This window comes from Acartia tonsa, chromosome 11 (genome assembly GCF_053477335.1).
Source record: "Acartia tonsa isolate MP-2025a chromosome 11, ASM5347733v1, whole genome shotgun sequence".
Lineage (NCBI taxonomy): Eukaryota > Metazoa > Arthropoda > Copepoda > Calanoida > Acartiidae > Acartia > Acartia tonsa.
The window spans coordinates 21,257,245-21,281,529 of NC_137270.1; the positions used below are offsets into that span (position 1 = coordinate 21,257,245).

Genomic DNA, 24,285 nt, shown 5'->3' on the forward strand with positions numbered 1-24,285 from the left:
ATAGTAGCGGGGCTACTCTATTACTATTAATATTACAGAAATTTTAAATGAGTAGTAAGTAAATATCATAATATTAGCACCAGTTTTGTTAGCTCAGGCATTCGGAACCTTGTTTTCACTTATTATCCACGGAAAGATGTCTATTATACAATGTGGTAAATTAATCAACAAATTTATTTAGGATCTACAATATTTTGATATACAAGATACAAAATATATTTGTTTTATTTAATGAAAAAAAATATATTTCTTTTATTTCATGAAAAAAATATTTTCTACTTTTCATCCCTTTTGTCCTTGTTAACACAGTATAAACTTTGTACGGCAGAGAAAGAGTGGGCAATGACAATAGTCCCCAAAGTTATTAGGTTGAGTGTTCACACTTTTCAACCACAAATTTTAATCTACAGAAGGGGTTATTCTAAGTATCATCATAGGGCCAAGGATGTATATTAATTTATCGGCCATTGTCCCTTTAGATCCACTACTGTATACCCCTTCTAATATAATTTGCTTTTGTGTATTGATGAAACAATATGCTGATGTGATAATATGCGGAAATGACCGCACACCGTTTAATTGGTACTTTCCCCCCCAACTTACTTGTTTCACTACGCCTCCTACAGTATAAAACTGTATAAAAAGTCGTCAGAAATTAAGAACTAAAAATCATGAGATATTTGATCATGCAGGTAATGCGTGGACCTACCAGATTCCCTACAACCCGGGTGGGGAGTTTTTTTTCTATGTCTAACCTCTGTCAGGGTTTCTAACATTACCGGGTCTCCACTTTAATTGATTAAACAGTACCCGAAATAACCTATCCTAACATGACAAAAAGTAACAGATGAAACACTCACAAATTTATTAATGTTTAACCCAGCTACCTGGCCCAAGTGGTGAGAATCTTTTTTTGCCAGCTAATTGCTTTCTGCTCTTTTGTAGCGACTTAGCTGAGTCATTTTCGACGCTATTGGCTGATATTTGAAGACCAAATTGAAAGTTATCGCGCGTCCTTTCTATTTTTTACTTTAATGTCAGGGGAGTGAATAGTGATACTCCCTCCAATGTGTCTTCCCCACTAAATAATCAACATGCTCAAAAGTAAAAAAAAATTCCCCTTTATTGGTAATTTGCTGCTAGATACACATCCCTTCCATAAGACGCAGCTATATAGATTTATTTAAAGCTTAGTTTATAATTATTTTTCTCGGAAAACTAAAAAAATTGATGTTCTAAAGAAAAATTATTGTGTAAAATTTAATCTCTACTTCCTTTGCTATAAAACAAGGATGACAACATCCATAAAAGCGAAGCACTGAAACGGTAGGACAAACGGACATTAACACTTGTATAGTGTTAGAACTTAATTATCATAATATAAATTTATAAGAGTCAAAGCAAAATTGTAAGTAAATTTGTTGAAAAACTGCTTGATACAGGAAAATTTTTATGGACATACTTACATTTTTAGGACTTGATTATAGAGTTGCTTCGCTTAATACATTATACTTTGTTGTCCCAGGAATCAATATACCAAAAAACAGATCAATCCGATGATTAGATCACATAAAAATTTGTTGTTAAAAAAGTAAAAAAATCAACATGTTTAAAATGGACGTACGGACATTTTGGTAATGATTATAGAGTTGCTACGCTTTCTAAATCGTACCTAATTACTAAAGGAATCACCATGCAAAATTTGAAATCGATAGGACAATTCTAACATGCCTAAATTAACGGAAAAAGCTATCCGTTACGGACGTACGGACGTACGGACGTACGGACGGACCGACCCTAATTATAGAAAAGCTTCGCTTTTAAAAAGTGTTCTTAAATTTAAGCAAAATACAAATTTATCAATTTTTCCATCTGTCATAAGGGGCGTTTGGTCGTATTTTCACAGTAGCTCACAGTTATTTTAGGTTAGGTCAGTTTATGTTATGTTTGGTGATTGTCCCGCAGGGTTAGGCAATTGCCCCGCAGCCGCAAGAAATAGGAGAAAGGCTACTGTGAAAGTACGAAGAAACGCCCCTTAAGAGGCGTTGTCACGAAAGGGACTATACTCAAAATTTACTCTCTGGTGTAGATTGGTGTAGATTGATGTAGATTGGTTGGAAAAGTTAAATCAAACAATGTCTTCCTTTAAGATTAGAGCTACCACTGCAAACAGAAAAGTTCTAAATTATTAAAAGCTTTTTAAAATACTTGTTGTATTTACCCAATTCTGTTGTTTTGTGATCTATAATTTTGGCGAATGATAAATTAAACGTATTTTACACAAGAAATACCAACATCAAAACTATAAAAGACTTCCTAGAATTTTTCTAATCATTTTTTAAGATAAAGATGTTTTTCTATCTATTTATTTTAAATCAGTAATTACTGTACACATTTTTTATATTTTTTAAAGAAGATAGTTCAAACCTCAATAAAAAAGGCATATTAAACCCCGTTCTTGTCTTTCTTGTTTAAATCATATGTTGATCTCTTTAACGATTGTCACTAAGGATTTCTCAAACAGTAATTTCAAAGTCTGGGTCTATAAGTTACTGGTCTATTGTAAGGCCAACAAAACCCAAATATTATAAATATTTGACAAAACAGTGTGTCAGGATAACATAACTATGATTTCCAATATCAGTTAGGGAGTTGAATCCATTTTTATAGAAGCAGAAATATAATCTATGATTATGGTTTGGACCCTCTAAAACTGTAATCTACCCTTCCACTTTCCCCTCTCTTGGTGAAGATATCTTCAATGCCGATACGATTTTTGAAATATAAGATTCCACTTTTGTCTCTCTTGTTGAAGATATCTTCACCAAGAGAGGCAAAAGTGGAATCTTAAATTTCAAAAATCGTATCGGCGTTGAAGATATCTTCACCAAGAGAGGGGAAAGTGGAATCTTACATTTCAAAAATCATATCAGCGTTGAAGATATCTTCACCAAGAGAGGGGAAAGTAGAATCTTACATTTCAAAAATCGTATCGGCGTTGAAGATATCTTCACCAAGAGAGGGGAAAGTGGAAAGGTAGATTACAGTTTTAGAGGGTCCAAACCATAATCATAGATTATATTTCTGCTTCTATAAAAATGGATTCAACTCCCTAACTGAATATCGCTTCCAAACAAATTTATATCCATTGGATTAGAACCGGTTCTCCAGTATAGCATCGTACTAATAAATCTAATATATTTTAATCTAAATTTCATTTGAAATTGCTGAAAATTTAAAGGTTTTAGTGGCGTAATGTAGGCAAAAATCTTGTGTTGTGCTGTAACTAGATGGAAGTGGGTAATAAGGAAGTGATTTGTAAGGTAATTTTCACTTAGAATTGTTTGTTAGAATCCTGGTCCCTTGTCCCGATTATAACATTTATATCTATTTTTGTCTGAAGGATGACGAGAATTTACAGACAAATAGACAGATAAACATCCCATTACTTTTAATGCAAGATAGACCTAACAATTAGCAAAACAGAATATTAGCGTGTTTGTTCCAGCTTGTCTCATTACCCTTTTTTAGTAGCGTAGCAACTCTATCTACCTATTTATCTGTTTGACAAACTTAATATTTGATGCTTTTTTGACATGTCCCAGCTACTCTATAAATATTCATATCAAATATGGATTTTTATAATCGGTACGCAGTATGATGTAGTCTAGCTGGTGGGATAAACAATATCCTTGGTATTGGGTAAAAAAAATAGCTCTCTGATGGAGAGTCATGCAAGTTATTATAAGGTAGGTATGGTAGTAATAGCTCTTATATATGAGTTTCAATACGACTTCGATTCCTTTCTGTGAATATATTAGAATAAGTAGCAAAAATTAGTCTAAGCATCATTGCTTCTGTCTGTAAAAATAGGTTTATGGAGTATATATGTTCTTATAGTTAGGATTCTAAAAGACTTAATGACAGATGTAGTAAAATTTAATTAGAAAAATAATAGGAAAGCATATTCCTATTTGTCTGCATTGTTTACAAACAATGAAATAAGATATTTTAAAAACCAGGAATAAATGTAATTAGAACAAATGATTAAAATACATTTCTGTAAAATTACATTATTTGAGGAAAGCTAACTCATACTGCAAAATCATCAAAGTAAAAAATAAAGATTTACCTTAGTCTTTATTCCTGGTTCATTCATAAACAATATAACTACTTTTTGCAACATTATTTTTTTTGTATTTAGTAACAATTTTATGAATCTTGTTGAATATGAGAAGAATTGTAGAAAATGTTTTTACCTTTTTTTAATAAACATTTTTTTCATTATTGGTGACAATGTCTGATGGGACATGAACTTTATTCAAACACTTTTTCCTGTTTTATGTCTTTAAACGTAGATTTGTTGCAGTTTTTCCTCATTTGTATTCTTAAAAGACTTAAACAGTGGCGTGCGAAGCACTTTGTCTTGGGGGGAGCATTTTGAAGATTTTGTAAAATTTTGCCCCCCCCCTAAATCAAAGTGCCCGGGGGGGCACTTTGCTTTAGGGGGGGGCATTTTGATTATATATACTAATCTTAAATAAGGGCGTTTTAAGGGGTGGGATTATTTGATTATGGGCCTTTCAGTCTTTATCCCTTCTTCCCCATCCCTATTTCCCATTTATATCCCCCATCTCTTCCCCCCCCCATCTCTTCTCCCCCATCCCTTCTCCCCACCCTGTAATGACCGAAGGGAAGGGAGCTAGAAAGCATCTTCGAAAAAAAAGTACAGAAGATAATTTAACCTTCCCCCCCCCCCCACCACAATACATTTTTTATGGGTGGAAGGGGATGTTATAAAATCTCAGCAGGAAGGATGAATAACCCCAATAAAAAAAATTTGGGGGGGGGGGGAGATAAAAACACTCATTTTGGAAATAATTTACCAAAAATTAACCTAATATGTAAAACTGATTTTAAATATTTCTTTATTGTATGACAACAAGGATGACAACATCTTTAAGTAGCAAAGCACAAAAAATCATCCGACCTCCATGAATTTTTAATAGTTAATTATACTCCATAATGATGAGAATGTTAACATTAAGTTTTAGCCTTCTATCTTTAATTGCAGTTGAAAAAATCACATTTCCCCTTTAGCATTACGTACTGACAGCCATAGTGGATTATAGAGAAGCTAAAAAGATATATCAACATATCCTACCCTCTTTAAATGGCACTTTAAAACTCTGTTAATTTTTGATTAAGTGGTGTTTCCAAGGATTTATAAGGGCGGTGTGTGAAGCGCACCTAAAAATATTTACTCCCCCATTGAACTAAAATCAATTAAAGACAACAAGAGTGGCGTATTTTATCAAGTTAGGAATATAGAGTGTAGTTAGTTTTAAGGGTTTTTAATGAAAATTCAAAATTTACATAAAATAAACATGTTTTTTTTGTAAGGGTGTGTACACAAAAAAATGATAAACTTATCCTGAAAATAATATGACATCATATATAGTTATTCATTTAGACAGACATACAGTGTTGAGAAAAATGGCTTAGATAAATATCAACGCTATTTCTTTTTTATATAAAATAATTTTTTTATTAAATATTTGTTGTTTACACATGTTTTTATAGAAATAAAAACAAAATATACAATGTGATAAAAAGCAGAAACCATTTGAAGGGCGCGAAGCGCAAATTTTTTTCTTCAAAAATGCAGGGAGGGAGGGGTTTTTGGGTTATTTATTACACTAGTCCCCAATATATTTTCTTATTCGTTGGCTCAACAACTTTGGGGACTTGTGTACATACCCTTACAAAAAAACATGTTTTTTTATGGAATTTTGATTGGTTGGTTAATTAAGTCGAGTTTCCATACATTTCATCCACTAATTGTAATCTATATAAGGGGTAATTTTGTGTATCATCATTGGGGATGTACAAAATTTCTTTGGTAAAAAGTTTATATTATACAAAATAAAATACTTCCTATTACCTGGTTTGTTATGTTCAGTGAAAAAAGATTATAACCTAATTTCTACACTAATTAGAAAATTTGGTAAGGTTAATTGAATAGTAACTGTCTGTTTGGCGCGAAGCGCCAAAAATTTTTTTTTTGAGTATTTCTTGATCTTTTTTTTGGAAACTGGGATAGTTTTGCTTTTTGTAGGGTAGGGGGCAAAAAGGGGCATTTTTGTTGACCAGGGGGGGGGCAAAATGGGGCATTTTTCAACATTTAGGGGGGGGCAGGGGGGGCGGTGGCTAGGGGGGGGCAGGGGGGGGCGTTTTGGTCGCTAGGGGGGGGCGATTGCCCCAAATGCCCCCTTCGGTTCGCACGCCACTGGACTTAAAGCTACTGTTTTAGTAGAACTTATTACAAAAATTATAAATTTTAAAAACTCGATGTTTTTAGAGGTTTGCTATGGAAGAAATACACTTTTCAGATAAATGGCAATTAAAATCCTTATTTGTATTTGAAAAGGTAACTACGCCACATAAGTTCAAAAATTTTTATTAGTTTTAGTGAAAATTGACTGCACTTATATCAAAAACAAATAATAAATAAATTCAGCTCATTATAACTCTTTGAACATACTTATGTTATGGTTACCTCTTTTTTGAAATTTAGTCATGCAAGTTAGAATTGTTTTATTAATTTCAAACTTTGAATGATGATTCCTGTAATAGTTAAGGTAAGATGTACAAAGCAAAGCAACTCTATAATCATTTCTAGAAAGTCAATACTTTCATTTCAAACATTTCATTTACTTTTTTTATAACAACTTTTTGTAGATATAATTACTTAATCTGATTTTAGGAACTTTGTTTTGACGAATCCACTGTATTTCCTGTTAAACAGATTTTGTCGGCTGAAATGTTGTCATGTCAATATTTTTCAAGATAAACTTTAAAAGTCCTAACTGTTTATTATAATGTTAGAAAATAAACATGTTTTTGTAAAGTAAGTTGTTTTTTTTAGGTAAAAATAGCTATTAAAATAAATACATGATAATCTTAAACTTAAGTTTTTTATGCGATGTTTTTTTTATCTTTCTTGGTAAGTTTTATAATGATCCAAGACTAGACTTTTATCCAACTATAACTTTAAGTTATGGGATGGAGAGGTGAATGGTTCTAATAGTGTACCCCAAGTTTTTTAAAAAAAAATGTTCTTATTCGATTGTGCAGTAACTTTACACATTTTTAAAAAACCTGTTGGTTGGGTTTTCTGTGTTCGCTAGGTACTTTGATGCAGCCTCTACCAATAACGAAATTAATTCGGAAAAAAATCACGAAACCTATACGTGTTTTTCAGCTGTCGTTGGGGGGCAACACATCGTAAAATTGACGACCTCTACATTTGCCCCCCAAATATTATTTTAGATTTTTTTCGCTTGTTGGTTATACTTTATTCCTGACTTTGATGGATCCCACCACAAACTATTCTTGTCTCTGATATAAAATAAAATAAACTACATGTATTTTTGTTGTATATTTATTTTCTAATCACAACCATTGTATACAAAATTAAACAACCATATTTTACCCTATTTAAAATGGGGGAGAGGGGGCATCGACGTTTAGATTTATCTTTAAACCAGGGTTAGGCAGCCGCGACAAAGCCTAAAATTAAAACCCGTCTGGCTGCATTGAAATTTTTTTTTTAAAAGATGGATTGCCATGTTGGTAAAGTTTATTTTAGGGTTTACAGGTTGCTTTCCCTGCTGACGCGCGGCTGCCGAGCCCTGCTTAAACCAAATATTTACAACCTACCTAAAATAGATTGTTACACAAATGGGGAAGATTACTTCAATGTCTTTTTATTTTCCCTAAATCCATGATTTTTTAAATTATGTTTTGTAGTGCAGCTTCTCTTTACTAGAATATATCTGTACGTCCGTCCCTGCATCATTGAAAGTTACATAAAACTTTCCACGCAAGGTTTTTTGTCAGAAGCCAAAGATCTCAATAACTACTGAAAGGATTTAGTTTTCATTTTTAGGTAAGCCTCACATAGCTTCTGTGAAGCTTTTAGGCCATTCTATTCCCAGATTTTAGTATTGGGATGATTTTAAGCTATTTAGCCCTTTTTTTGCCTTTTCACAAACTCAGCCCCTAGAGGCAAGGGACTTAGCTGCTAGTATTAAAAAAGTGATTTAGCTGTTCTTATTAGTGAAAAAAAATGTATTAGCTTGTTATTGTTGTGCTACTTGTGGATATAAATGTCCTTGTTGCAAATTACATTTGATTGAATGTTAAGTAAAATACAAGTATATTTTATTTTGGTTAATCACATTTTCATAATTAGAGATTAAATGAAAAGGTTACATTTAAATACTTTTTTAATTAGATAATTAATCATTGAAAAAATCATTTACTTATTAGATTCTTATAATTTGTTGGTTTAATTTTGATTTAATTTTCATTGATTTTTAAAGTTTTGTACTGTAAATATTATAGTTAATGGAACACAGTAATAGTGTCTGACTGATTATGACGTAACAAAAAAAATAGCCAATGAGAGGCCGTTATTAACCAATGGTAAAATTTATAGTGGCCTCTCATTGGCTAATTTTTTTTGTTACGTCATAATCAGTCAGACACTATTACTGTGTTCTAGTTAATGGCGGCCTAGAAAAACTTTTCTAGTGTGGCTTTGAACTTGGTTGCTTTAATGGATTAAAAACTATTTCGGAGCCATAATGAAAAATCTTTTATCGTATCGTATTGTAGGGGGTTTTACTCAAATCATAAAAAAAATTGGGTCATGGAAAGAAAACGAAGTTGCGAGTTTCATCGTATTTTCACAGTAGTTTTTGAAATGTTATTATAGGTTAGGATAGGTTAAGTAAATGTTAATGATTGCCCCGCAGCCCCCCGAATGGGCTAAAAATAGGAGAAAAACTACTGTGAAAATACGATGACCCACAACTTCGTTTTCTTTTGGTGATCCAAAAAATCATATAATCATAAATTTCATAATCATTCCCCGTTATGTCGGCGCGATTCGATAAAAATATCATAATGTCAACCATGGATTGTAAATTTTAAAAATCAGCATTTCATAATACTTTAACTAGTAAAATAGTTTTTCTTTGGAGGCCATATTCTATTGCTTTTACTCTTTTATTTCTTTTATTTTACAGAATCACAATTTGAAAACACTAATAAGACAAATTGATAAAATACTGAAAAGATTTAGGTTTGAAGATTGGTGGACATTTCTACCATTGTTTGCTCGAGCCAGCATTGAGGGAAATCCTAAAATAAGAATAAAAAATAACAACTATTTACATATTCACATAATTGATGACCGAATATTTATGTTGTCACCATGTTATTGTTGCGCTACTTTGAATAAATTGTCCTGTTTTGATTAGATTATCAAATCGGTGCTTGCTCTCATGCACTGAACCCCCACTGTTTTTAAATGCCTATTACCTAAGGGGTACCCTCATGCTACGGGTTACCTATACACATGCGGTGCCTTAGCCTTCAGAGATATCCAGTACCCAATATAACCTAACCCAACATTACCTAAAGAAATCAACATCCACTTTTTTCCATTTATTTTAAAATATTGACACTTACAGGGAAACCGCTAATAAATCTTAAATTGTCTTCGTGCAAATATGTATTAAATGTCAAACAAATATTATAAAATATTATAAAAAAAACTTTTAAAATACAGTTAACATTTCAAAGGATTAAGCTTCTTTGATATTCAGGTTATCTTTTAACTTAAATCAATTGTTTGGTGCATTATTTGCCAAATGTACCACTTTTCTGCACTACCTCTCCGATTTTGTTAATAATTTATATTTTGGTCCGTTGGGTCATTCAAGGATGCTGGATGGCCAAAAAAAAGTTTCAGAGTCCCTGGATGTCTAGGTATCTAGCTATCTATGAAGGTAGGTAACAAAAATGTAAAAAACACCCATTTTTTCACAATTTTAAAAATTAATTTTTTCATCAATCTTACATCCAATCTATACATTTTATACACCAAAATGATCGTTTATTCATGTAAAAAGCGCACATAATGCTATTTTGGCCAAAACTCTAATTTTACAGGGTGTCCAACATAAAGTGTATTTTGGATATCTAGTGTAATACCCAAAATACCTGTCCGAAAAAAATCATTTTTTTTGGCTTAAATCCTGTGTTTTATCTGTGTGCATATGTGGTATATAACGGTTCGGACCACCCGGGACTATAAGGTTGTCAAATTTCACTTTGGGACACCCTGTAAATGTGATTTTTGCGTCTGTAGAGCTAAAACTTGGTCCAAATTGGCTATTTTTTTCAAATTACTCTCATATGTGTCTTAGTATGTTTGGCCATAGTGTTTTCTGACCAGATCAATAATTTCATATTTTTTGGACACCCTGTATTTTCAAAAAAAAAGAAAATTTTTTTTTGTTTTTTTTTAAATTTTTTTTCTATTTTTAAGTTACTTAAAACTGTCATATAGATACATATTTTGACTAATAACAATAATATTTGCCTATTTTACAATTTTTACACTTTTGGGACACCCTGTGCATGTTTTTGAAAAATGATGGTTTTTGCCCATTTTTTGGGGGAAGGAGTCGTTTTAGGGCCATATACTATTTCTTCATTTTTGTAGAACTTTTCAAGACACATCTTTTGTTATTTAAGCAAAAACCGAACCGTTTTGCCGTTATTCACCGCCAAAGGCGGAATTTTTTTACGTTTTTGCCATTCCGGAGGTTGTAATGGGCATTTGTGGTAAGAAAACGTTGATTTATCAAAATAACTGTGAAATACTTTTATTTAGGCATTTTAATTTACTAAATTTCATGTAAAGTAAATTTTTTTGTATATCCAACCGATTTTTGTCAAAAGGAATTTCAAATGCACATGATTTATGTTTCTTTTATCACTTATGTTATAGCAATTATTTATGTTATATTCACTTCATTTTCTTGTTTTAACAATTGAAATCCATCTCGACGAAAAACGGTTAGCTGCACAAAAAATTTTACTTAATATGAAATTTAGTAAATTTAATTACCTAAATAAAAGTATTTAGGAGGGATCTTGATAAATCAACGTTTTCTTACCACAAATGCCCATTACAACCTCCGGAACGGCAAAAACGTAAAAAAATTCTGCCTTTGGCGGTGAATAACGGCAAAACGGTTCGGTTTTTGCTTAAATAACAAAAGATGTGTCTTGAAAAGTTCTACAAAAATGAAGAAATAGTATATGGCCCTAAAACGACTCCTTCCCCCAAAAAATGGGCAAAAACCATCATTTTTCAAAAACATGCACAGGGTGTCCCAAAAATGTAAAAAATTGTAAAATAGGCAAATATTATTGTTATTAGTCAAAATATGTATCTATATGACAGTTTTAAGTAACTTAAAAATAGAAAAAAAATTTAAAAAAAAACAAAAAAAAATTTTCTTTTTTTTTGAAAATACAGGGTGTCCAAAAAATATGAAATTATTGATCTGGTCAGAAAACACTATGGCCAAACATACTAAGACACATATGAGAGTAATTTGAAAAAAATAGCCAATTTGGACCAAGTTTTAGCTCTACAGACGCAAAAATCACATTTACAGGGTGTCCCAAAGTGAAATTTGACAACCTTATAGTCCCGGGTGGTCCGAACCATTATATACCACATATGCACACAGATAAAACACAGGATTTAAGCCAAAAAAAATGATTTTTTTCGGACAGGTATTTTGGGTATTACACTAGATATCCAAAATACACTTTTTGTTGGACACCCTGTAAAATTAGAGTTTTGGCCAAAATAGCATTATGTGCGCTTTTTACATGAATAAACGATCATTTTGGTGTATAAAATGTATAGATTGGATGTAAGATTGATGAAAAAATTAATTTTTAAAATTGTGAAAAAATGGGTGTTTTTTACATTTTTGTTACCTACCTTCATAGATAGCTAGATATCTAGACATCCAGGGACTCTGAAACTTTTTTTTGGCCATCCAGCATCCTTGAATGACCCAACGGACCAAAATATAGAGTATTAACAAAATCGGAGAGGTAGTGCAGAAAAGTGGTACATTTGGCAAATAATGCACCGTTTGCATCATCAAATTATACTTCCAAAATTCTCAAATAAGTCAACATTTTATACCATGTAGTTTTCATTTCATGTTTCATCAAAAAAAATGTACACATTTTTTCACTTTTTTGGTTAATTCAAAAGAACACCAATTCTTCCTCCATCCTAAAACCTAAACAAAGCAGGATATCATAAAGATTAAAATTTTTCCCATCTCACGAATAACTCCACCCATTTTTTTAACAGATTTCAAAATTCAAATCTCCACCCATAAAACAACCAAGGACAAAGATAAATCCATAACCTTTTCATAACCCCCCACTCCTCCCACTTTTTGGTCTCCTCCCAGTTTTTTTCTGTCTCCGCCTTCAACCAAACTCACCATCCAAAACTCCGCCTATTTCCTAACCATCAAAAAAATTCCTTTAATAAAAACTATGTCCCGCCCCAAAACTCAAACAAGGCCAAGAATTATTCCCTACTCCTCCTTTTTCAAAAACTAATGTTTTAATCTTTTATTTCAAACTTTTTCAGTAGTAATCTGTATTCTATGGTGATACCTAAGATTCAAAATAATTTGTGACATTGTTCTATATAAATGTATGTTTAATATCTTTGATCATATTTGCTGTTATCTAATGTCTCATGCCTATATTTTTTTAGACAAAATGAATTGAAAATGATTGCTAAAATCGAAATATATCTTCATGTCTTAGAATAGTGTAATTTTTTTTAAAATAGGTTGAAAAACATACTAACTTTAAAATATTCTATCCTCCATGTTTTTCCCATGCATTCTCCACAGAATCCCTATTTTTTAAACTCAAATAAGGGTTATCTTTGAATACCTATGTACAACCTTTTGTAAGTATGATGTTAGCAGGTATTCCAGGGCAGAACAGAGAGGATGGGGACCCACCACCAGCAGGATCTCCCCCTCCAGGTTCTCAGATACCCATACCACAACCATCAGGTGACACTATTCAACAAGAAAATATAGATGAGGTATCTTTTTTTAAAAATAGGTCTTACAAGTCAGAATACTTTAAGGTTCACAAAAAGCTGGCCAATTTAATCAATAGTTCGTCCAGAATAAACTTTCTTCAAAGCTGTATAAATTTCAAGATCCTCCCTCCCAATTCCAAAATAAAATGTAACCACAATCCACGATTCTCACAAGAAGCTTCAAAAATATTCACAGAAAATCTTGAATTTATCAGCTTTGAAAATTTAAAGATTGGTTTAAGGGAAGAAAGACTGTATTTAAAAAAATGTAAACTTGAACTTAAAAAATCAAAAATACATTTACACAGCCTTATCTTAGAACCAAATTTGCACGTTTTTTTTAATACCAGGTTAGCACAGGACAAACTTGTTCTAAGTAAACAGGCTGTAAACAAGCACAAACAAAAATTGATTTTCCTTTTTAAAAAAGAAAATAGGCCCCTCCCTCCGCATTTAAAAACCAGCTTAACAAATGAAGAAACAAAACAAAAAAAGAAAAATAGGAAATTCATCAAAAGAAATCGTTATAGGAAGCTTAAAAAGAAAATTGATCGCAAAATGCAACTACCTTTAGTAACCAATTTTAGTGATATTGAGGTAACCAAAGACATGGAAAGTTTATTAAACAAAGGTTTAAATTATGCCATTGTCCCTAAAACCATTAATACAACTCAGATTATTGCAGGTTTTGAGAGAATGGGACGCACAATGAACTGGATGGACAAAATCAATAAAGAAAAAGAGTCAAATGAAGAGAGGGAACTTGACCTATCTTTGACTGACAATTTTATTAAGGTTCCATGGAAACCAACCAACATTAGACAACCACAAGGTACCCCAACAGCTGACCTGACAACCTTTTTAAATGGTAGTTTATCTTGCGTTTTAGGCTCAGACTTGAAAAAAACACACAGGAATCTACCTGTAAATGAAAGAGCAGCCATGGACAAGCTGGTTAGTCTACAAAAATCCAGAGTGATAACCATCAAACCGATGGACAAAATGGGTGGGGTAGCAATTCTTAACACCCCAGAATACATTTCAGGAATGGAACAGCTTTTAAAAGAAGAATTCAAGGACGGAAATGGTACTAATCATCTTTACTTTAGGACTTTAGAGGCCGTTGAAGCAGATCAGCTGCAATTCAACCATTTAGAGGAGCTTAAGGACATTGTCAGGAAAGGTAGGCAAAGAGGCTGGATAGGAGAGGACGAAGCAAAGTGGCTAGTCCCCGACCATTTCAGCCCAGGAAGGCTATATGGACTTGTAAAAGACCACGTGGACCCAGCTAAATGGCCAGCTGGAGGAAAAATCCCCCCCCCCCCCCCTACGCCCTGTTGAATCAGCATCAGGTACAACCTTTGAAAATTCAAGTCATTTTGTTGATTATCATAGTAACCATTTAGTTAAGGATATACCCAGCTTCATTGAAGACACACCAGATCTTCTCAGATTCATAGAATCTGAAAACCAGAAAGGTCCACAACCTGCAGGTTGTGTGCCAGTCACTCTGGATGTTACAGCTCTATACACAAACATACCTATAGACGAGGGAATGCATTATTTTCAGGAATTTTTAGATAAGAGAGAAGATAAAACAGTTCCAACTGCATTTTTAATAACTCTTTTAGGTATGGTGCTTAGTTGTAATATCCTAACTTTTGACAACAAATTTTATTGGCAGGAAGTAGGAGTGGCAATGGGAACCAGGGTTGCCCCCACATTTGCTAATATTTTTATGTCTGTTATAGAAGGTAGAATGCTTAGAACTTGGAGAGGCCAAGCCCCAGCATGGTACAGACGGTTCATAGATGACTGCATTATGCTGTGGACTGGATCTGAAGTAGAACTTTTAAATTTTTTAGAACATATAAACAACATACATCCCCTGATTAAATTTAAAGCCTCTTATGATTTTCAGAGTAAAAAAGTTGAATTTTTGGATACTGTAATTTCCATAACTGAACAAGGATTTATTAAGACATCCCTTTTTACAAAACCTGGCAAGAAATGTACATATCTCTTGCCATCAAGCTGTCACCCTGGTCACATCACCCAAAACATTCCCTACTCTTTAGCTCTAAGACTCAAACGAATCTGCTCTGACAATTTAGACTTTTTAGCACACCTGGACATATTACAAGAAAAACTGTTAGGAAGAGGTTACAAACAAAACTTCATAGTTAAAGCTTTTGAAAAGGTCAGTAATCTACCCAGAGCAACAGCATTGATAAAAACCGAAAAAAATCCGGTAAAGAGAGTTGTACTCTCACTTCAATTTGATCCCAGACTACCCAATATTTCTAATATCTTGTTTAGGTTTTGGAAAGTCATGATACAGAATCCACACCTCAAAAGAACCTTTCCAGATCCACCAATGATTTGCTGGTCCAGACCAAAAAATCTACGGGATTTTTTAATTAAGGCACAACTCCCACCAGTAATTACAGAGAGAAGGTCAAGCAGGGTTAAAAATGGATTTTCCCACTGTGGTAGAAATTGTAAAATGTGTCACAATTCCCCCCGGTTTTGTAAAAGTGTCATAAACACTAAAACCAATGAAATCTTCCCTATTTTAAGCACTTTAGACTGTACTAGTAAAAACGTTATATATCTTATTACTTGTAGGAAAAACAGTGGATCCTGTGCAGTTAGGAGACCTCAGTATGTGGGCCAAACAAGTAGAATGATCTCCAGCCGTTTTAACGAGCACAGTCACACAATCAGCACTGGATCAACTACAGTTGGAAGTCATTTCAAGGCCCAAGGACACAATCTACAGGACTTGGAAATTGTCCCAATAGAGAAAATACGAAGCACAGACCCCTGGATACGCCTAGCTAGGGAAAAACTTTTGATTAGGTCTTTTGATTCTGCTCTCAATAAAATTGTGTAATTTGCTTCACCCAACAAACATTTAATCATCAATCAAACAAAAAAATCCTTTCTCAAACAAGACCCATCTTTCCAACAAATTTCTTTTTCAACACATAACATTTGTTTGCAGTTTCAGAGATCTACTAAAAAACCCTCATCATTTAGTTTGTAAAAAATATTTTATTTCTGAACATTTCTTTAAACTCAAATTAACTGTGTGCATTTGCAAATTTTTATAAAAAAAACTTTTAAAATACAGTTAACATTTCAAAGGATTAAGCTTCTTTGATATTCAGGTTATCTTTTAACTTAAATCAATTGTTTGCATCATCAAATTATACTTCCAAAATTCTCAAATAAGTCAACATTTTATACCATGTAGTTTTCATTTCATGTTTCATCAAAAAAAATGTACACATTTTTTCACTTTTTTGGTTAATTCAAAAGAACACCAATTCTTCCTCCATCCTAAAACCTAAACAAAGCAGGATATCATAAAGATTAAAATTTTTCCCATCTCACGAATAACTCCACCCATTTTTTTAACAGATTTCAAAATTCAAATCTCCACCCATAAAACAACCAAGGACAAAGATAAATCCATAACCTTTTCATAACCCCCCACTCCTCCCACTTTTTGGTCTCCTCCCAGTTTTTTTCTGTCTCCGCCTTCAACCAAACTCACCATCCAAAACTCCGCCTATTTCCTAACCATCAAAAAAATTCCTTTAATAAAAACTATGTCCCGCCCCAAAACTCAAACAAGGCCAAGAATTATTCCCTACTCCTCCTTTTTCAAAAACTAATGTTTTAATCTTTTATTTCAAACTTTTTCAGTAGTAATCTGTATTCTATGGTGATACCTAAGATTCAAAATAATTTGTGACATTGTTCTATATAAATGTATGTTTAATATCTTTGATCATATTTGCTGTTATCTAATGTCTCATGCCTATATTTTTTTAGACAAAATGAATTGAAAATGATTGCTAAAATCGAAATATATCTTCATGTCTTAGAATAGTGTAATTTTTTTTAAAATAGGTTGAAAAACATACTAACTTTAAAATAAAATATTATGTAAAAAAAGTTTTATAATTATAAGTTTTCATGATCAAGGTTAATAGATATTCAAAGTTAAAGAAACAGGAATAAATATTCTTTAAAGTAAAATTGTGATTTATTTAGCTCAATTCCTAACCTCCAGGATCCCCCTTCTACCCCATTTCATGAGACTTTTAACTCCCTGCTTCAACATTTACGTTTTTTTCCATGAATTTAAAAGGTTGTGGAAGTATCATTTGAGCCGTTATGTAGACCTTACTGGACATAAAAGCATACAGAGACATAACTTAACTTTATAAATGTTTAAAAGTGTGAATTAGGCAAATAAATCTAAAACAATATTATGGGGACATTTATAAATTTCTTCGTAATTACTGCAAGGCGTTGTCCCTCAAAATAACTTAAATGAATAGTTTTTTAATTAGATTTTAGGAGAAATGATAATGTAATCATTCCAACCTCTCTAAAATCACCATCATCCCCCCCCCCCCCCCCCTACTCCCACAATCTAAATATTGTACTATTTTAACTTTTTATAAAAAGCTTTGTCATCTTTGGCTTTGCTCTATATCTCAAACTAGCAACTAAGGGCACTGTATTCAAAGTGGTGAGAAAAGCAAAAAATTGAAAAAAATCATCCAAACACTTACATATAAAAATCAAATAGCCTAAAACAATTTCGGGATTTATGTGAAACTTATCTAAACTAAAGAACTAAATCGGTTCATTAGTTGTCTAAAAATTAAGCTACGGACAAAAAAACCTTACTACTTTATATAATAGGATAGAGAATGTCTATCCTTATCCAAAACAGTGACAAAGTTTTTAAAGTTTAGCGAATAATTATTATTTATCATTACAACTTTTATTCTCATCTATACAGAAAATAATTAGTTTGGAAAATATTTTTAAAGGTTAACTATGTAACTGGACAAAATGTGTTAGCCATGTGACGTCATAAAAATGAGGGAGATGAGAGAAGAAGTGGGAAAGAAAACCCCTGTAAAAAGGAATAGGTAATCCCTCATTTTTATGACGTCATATGGCTGATTTTTGTGACACTTTGTCAAGTTAACAAATTCGTGGATAGTAATAAATTGTCCAAAAATGTTCTTTGAAAGTATATTTTAATTTAATAACCAAAATTGATGTAGGCTTATAAAGTTAAGCTTTTCTTTTCTTAGAAATATGAAAGTAAATTCTAAGAAAATTATAAATACTTAGAAATTTATTTTGTGTCATAAACTATGTCATGTAACTAGAAATATATTTTCTATACACTTAATTTACCTTATGTGGCTTTTATTTATACATACATTAATCTTAAAATAATAATAGTTATGTATCGCATAGGATTATAGACAACTTCCATTCGGCCCCTCGTTCTAACAAAACTGGTTTTAATCTTATGTTTTTTTTATTTTTAATATTCGTAAAAAATTGTCTGTAATACAATGATATACAAGTTTTTTTCAGTATGGCTTAGAACCGGTTCTAATCCAGCGGTTATTAACCCTTAACGGTCGGCGGGGAGGGCGATGAATGCCCCCCCCCCTCAGGTTTTTTCTATCTCATTTTCTGTGTGTGAAAGATAAAGTACCTAAACTGCGTGACTTTTTAAGTATGTGTATAACACATAAGTGAGAGTTGGAATTTTTTGAATAATTCCATCCTGGCGGGCACAGGATGCCAGCAAACCTGGCAGGGACATCCAGGTAAAAAGCAAAAATATTTTTGACTTTTGACAAAGCATTTTATCTTACCAAAATACTAAAATATCCTTTAGTACATCCTTATATGAAATACAGGTGTTCAAGTCAATTTCAGGTAAGATCAAAGTAATAATACATCCATTATTAAACCCTCACCTGGTGTATACACCGTAGAACGAACCAATCTGTATTTAGTCCCAGGCAGCTCTAACTCACACTAGACAAAAAAAAAGAAAATTGTCAATAAACAAGAATATAATGATTACCTAAGTTCGACAATATGTTTTCCAGTCTGGCTCCGAAACCAATTGATGTCATAAAATTAGATGTTATAATTTTTCATTTCGATATCCACGGAAAGCTGCCTATAATACGATGCGATAAATAACTATTCAACTGTGGCGATGAAAATTAAATTCCTTTATGCTTGTTGGTGTGTTCAGGGTTTTTGGATGTAAACAAGATGGGAGAGAAAAAGTGGGGAGTTTTAATTTCAAGATGGGTGTTGACACCGAACTATTCAACCCCCCCCCCCCCCTCCTCATTTCTAAAATCCCTGAAATCCAACATCACTCCCCTTCCCTGTTTTTTTTGTAAAAAAAACACATTTTTAAAGCCCTTTGAGGGCCCTTATAGTAAGGGCTTATTATTAATTTCTCCTGGACCTTTACTACGCATAAAAATACATTATTTCAAAAAGTTCGATTGGGGACAAAATGTAATATGAGAGACGCTTCCAAAATCTTGAATAATAGTTTTACCTGGAATAAATTTTCCACATGTAGACTTGAATCATCTAGAACTATGTAAACTAACACCTGCCAAGCTCCGTCTCTACAATAATATGCAAAGTTTGAATTCGATAGATCGTTTTTATCATACCTAAATTTCTACAAAAAGGACAATTTTGTGCTTTTTCTCTAAGTGCCTAGCGAGAAAGAAACCCAACTTCCTCCTTCCTTATTTTGGTAAGGAGGAAGGAATATTTTTATTGATATAAAAGTTAAATTTCCTGTTGTTCTGAGCATCCAGTAAGTAATCTGTCCGTCATCTTACAAAATATAACAATAAATTACAAGAGAAAGGTTTCGTGAAATTTTCTCCAATCAAAATTTATTTATTTCAACAAATGTTCTTTAAATCTCTTATCTTATTTTGTTGTGTCTCGTATCTTAAAGATGTTGTCATCCTTGTTTATTATATATCCTAAACATCAAGATGAAATGAAATGCTGAATCACGACCTCTGGACGGACTGATGAACGGACAAAAAGCTATTAGCTGCGCTCCTTTATAAATGAAGGCTAATAATGACTTGGTAGTAAAGTTGAATAGGGAAGTATAATTATTGTAAAGTTGTATATTACTTTCAAATTAACTTTATAACTACAAATCATAATGCACTAACTTTGTGTGTTCACTTCCGTATATTGTCATATAAGCAAGGTGTATAATTCGCGTGCATTAATATAGCAAAATATTTTTTTTTAATTAAAGACCTCTCATACAAATCGTTTTCAAAAGTAGATTAGTCTGCCCAAATTCAAAGTTTTGAACCTTTAGGCATTTCTAACTCTAAAACACCAAGAAAATAGCTTAAAACTACCGTTGGTACAGTATGTTTTATGTATGTTCCATGATAAGCACAACCCTTTCGATTCAGCACTTATTTAGATCTTAAGGGGCAGACAAACATACGGATTAACATCGTTCTACTTTGTATTAAAGATTAAAGATTTTTAATTAAATTAAGAAACAGAAAAAAAAACATTTTTTTAACGTAAGATATTTTATTACTGCCTCTAACTATTCCTCTAGTCAAAAGAATAATAAAGGTGACAGAATGTACTGATTTTATGTTTGTACTTAAATCTTTCTGAAACATTGATAAATGTTGTCTAATTAACCAATTAAATCTATTTTTAATTTTCTAATTTCTTTTAAATTGCCATTGAAGCATTGATCCCCCTCTTTCCTTTAAGAAAGATTCGATAAAGCCTTGTGCAAAGTTACTTTGTAAACCGTTTGTCCTTTCAAAATAAAGACTATAGTCAATGTGTGACCAATGAAACGCGATAATCATTTTATTTTTATTAAACTAGTGGCTACGCCCTCGAGAAGCCTCTAGGGGCACTTTCAGCTGGAAGGACCAAGGTCAACCGTCCCCCAAAATAGTTAGAAATCTTTCATTAATCCATTACTGTAGTGAGATTATTCGCTACAGAAAAAAAGGGCTACTACTTTATATAATAGGAAAAAGTCGAGATGCTGTGAGTATTGGTGCAAAAAATATGACGTAACAAAAAAAATTAGCCAATGAGAGGCCGTTATTGACCAATGGTAAAATTTATAGTGGACTCTCATTGGCTAATTTTTTTTTGTTACGTCATATTTTTTGCACCAATACTCACAGCATCAAAAGTCGACATAAACAATAAAAAATATGAGAAGAGAGTTAGGAATTGGTCATACGTGGTCCACTTTTCGATTCGAGGAATATTCTTACCTAGATTTTAACATTAATGGTTAATCATTTTTAAGAATTGTCTCTTTTCAATAAAAATGTCTTTTATTATGTTCCATAGAAAAGCGTTCGACTGAAAACTTTTTCAATAGTTTTAGAACTTTAAAATGGAAGATAAATAGGTTATATATTCAGGTAGATAAGAATAAGATTAGGTAGTGGCTATTAAAGCTTCTGACATTAACTGCGTTACAATTGGTGTATATTCAGTTAAATAGAATGCCTTGGCTAAGAAACAGGGGAATCTCATTTCTTTGCTTTATTGACACCTTTGAACAAATGCCATGCTGTCTCAGGGCTATGCAATAAATATTTAGTAGTAAGTTGCCTGCCATTAAAGATTTTGCTATTATGGTAACCGAACATACGATTTAGCAAAAGAAAACATTGTTACTAACTAATTTCTTTTAAAATGTCTTAAAATAAACTGTAAAAAAAGTGGGAGAAAAAAATCAAAATATACAAATACCTCTTTTAAATCATAAAATGCACGCGCTATCAAATGCTATCCTTAGGTCAAAAAGACACAAATTGGAGTCAAGCTTTTGAATAATAGTCTGTAATTAATATGTACATAACAATTATTGCAAATGTGTAAAAGTTGATATAAAACAAAAACTGCCACATATGCATATTGGTTTGGCTTTAGACAGGGATATCATAATAACAACTATCTTAAACTTATCTTGAAAAGACCTATCTTAGAAAAAGCCTAAATTAGAAAAGACTTATCTTAGAAAAAAGGTCTATCTTAGAAAACGCCCATATTAAAACGCATATCTTTAAAAAAGGCCTACCTCAGAAAAGCATAACTTAACGCCTAACTTAAATCACGCCTATCTTATAAAACGAAATTTTAGAAAATGTACTACATATTTTGTACCTGTATCTATCTGTAACTTGGTGGACACCACGTTTTTGTAATTTCGAGTTACCCTGTCCATGATACAGACGAACCTAAAATAAAACGAGATTGATTTTTTTTATAAAAACCAATGCCTTTTTTAAAATTTAAAACTTTAGAGTACTAGATTTTATGTATCTCCCATATAGAGAAAGGATGTCACTAAACAAGACAAAAAACGGTTGTAGATACTTAGAAGTAAATGTAATTTGACAGCAGATGTGCTTTGTTATGCCACAGTCGAGGGTTCTAAATACAAGAACTGTAATGTATAACATGCAGTCAAACCAACACACTGTACTTGTTGATTGGCTTTGCTAATAATTATAAATAAACAATCATCCAAGTATTGTATGTAAAAGCAAATTTATTATTAATTATATGTTAATACCTTACGATTAATAAATAAAATATTAATAAACCCTGCCACCAAAAAAAATATCTTAATAAAATGAGGTAAAACGAACATAATGTATAAACATAAGTATTTTCTGTAAACGATGCTACTCTATAATTATGATAAACAGCCGTAACTTAATGCAAGACCGAGTTAGAATTCAAAAAGACAAAATTCTTCATTTAATTTTCAATAACCTCAATAATGAGAACGTCATATTGAAAATGTTAAATTATCAAAAAACTTTTAATAGTTATTAAGCCATCATTCAGATTGAATAAAAGGATCTATTATAACTTGAAAGTTGGATATTATATCAGATTACCATGTACTCTTATAAAGTCAAACTTGAAGTGAACTAGAATAATGGTTCGCTCCCCCATTTACCAAATCCCCTCCCCTGCTACTGCATGAACAAACTGACTAATAAATGACAGGGGAAATAGCAATCTAAATTGACGACAATTTTTCCAATGTCATAACATCCATGTATATTCTACATCCATTATCAAAATCATGTAGAAAATTTTCTAACGGAATTTGTAAAAGAGTCAGTTAAGGAAAAAAGTCACTAAATTTTTTTACATGACAGACGAAAATGGGTATTGAATAGCTTCGCCTCTAAAATGTAACAAAAGTATGTGTTGAAAAGTTTTGCTTGTAGCAAAGATGCATACCGAATATCACAAACATTTTCCTTTACATTGCAATTTGATTATTTTCACCACCCTTCAACATTGAGAATACAAAATCATTTAATGTGTGCAAAGCAATTGATGGGGTCTGAACATTTGAAGACTATAACCAATTGTATACTAAAATCTAAGAAAGTATGGTTAATCAATCTATTAATCAACACTAGGGGCACAAGAAAACACCTACCGCCCTCCCAACTTTATCATTCCATTATAATTTAGTTTTGTGTTTAAAGAAAAAGATTATTGAAATGTTTGAACATATTTTTTATTATTTATACAAAAAAGTCTCTTTTTTTCATATGCATTTTTTGCCTATTTTTAAGCTATTGGTAATCAGAATCACCCCCCTTGACAATGGTATACATCACCCTGGCACACAGCCAAGATGGGTTTCAAGTAATAAATGAGTTACACTCCTCTTAAAGAGGACTATCCACGAACCAGAGCAAGTGATTCTAAGCATCTTCCAGCATTGACCCATAGTATTTTTTTAGCGAATATATTAGGTTTATGTTTAATATTTGCTTTATCGACTAAAAAGTTAGGTTTTACCACGGTTTTATATGAAATAACTTTGAAATGTAAAGCAATTTTTAAAGCAATATCATCAAATGCTTTGTTGGGTTCAAAGGACAAAATAAAATAACACTGCAGAAAAGCATCAAATGTTGTAAATTGCAAAAGTACATTAATTAAACGGTTTACAAGTTACCAGCCCTTATTCTAAATATACATTTTTAAACACAATAATATACTTTTGTGTCAAAGCTTTTAAACAACAGTTTGAACTCATCAAAACATTCGATGATATTGCACCAAACAATTCTTAACATTTCAAAGTTTTTTTCATATAAAACCATGGTGAAACCTAACCTTTTAGTCAATAAACCAAATATTAAACATAAACTTAGTATATTTACTAAAAAAATACTAAGGGTCAATGCTGGAAGATGCTTAGAATTACTTGCTCTTGATCGTTGATAGTCCTCTTTAGGATTTATTTTCGATAAAATAGAGGTTTAATAGAGAGCACAACTTTAGATTAATGGATATTATTTGATAAAGTTTGTGAATAAAGTTGTTATATA

General features: G+C 32.0%; 1 protein-coding gene across 1 annotated transcript in view; it reads right to left on the reverse strand.

Annotated features, from left to right (window-relative positions):
• Positions 1-7,426: 7,426 nt before the first annotated feature.
• Positions 7,427-24,285, reverse strand: part of LOC145331615 (uncharacterized) — a 30,940-nt gene continuing 14,081 nt past the window's right edge. The window contains exons 5-8 of the mRNA XM_080176382.1: positions 22,082-22,155; positions 19,437-19,509; positions 18,832-18,892; positions 7,427-9,210 (exon numbers count right to left, since the gene is read on the reverse strand). Of these exons, the coding sequence (XP_080032508.1) occupies positions 9,098-9,210; positions 18,832-18,892; positions 19,437-19,509; positions 22,082-22,155 (321 nt within the window). The 3' untranslated portion in view covers positions 7,427-9,097. The remainder of the gene's footprint in view (positions 9,211-18,831; positions 18,893-19,436; positions 19,510-22,081; positions 22,156-24,285) is intronic.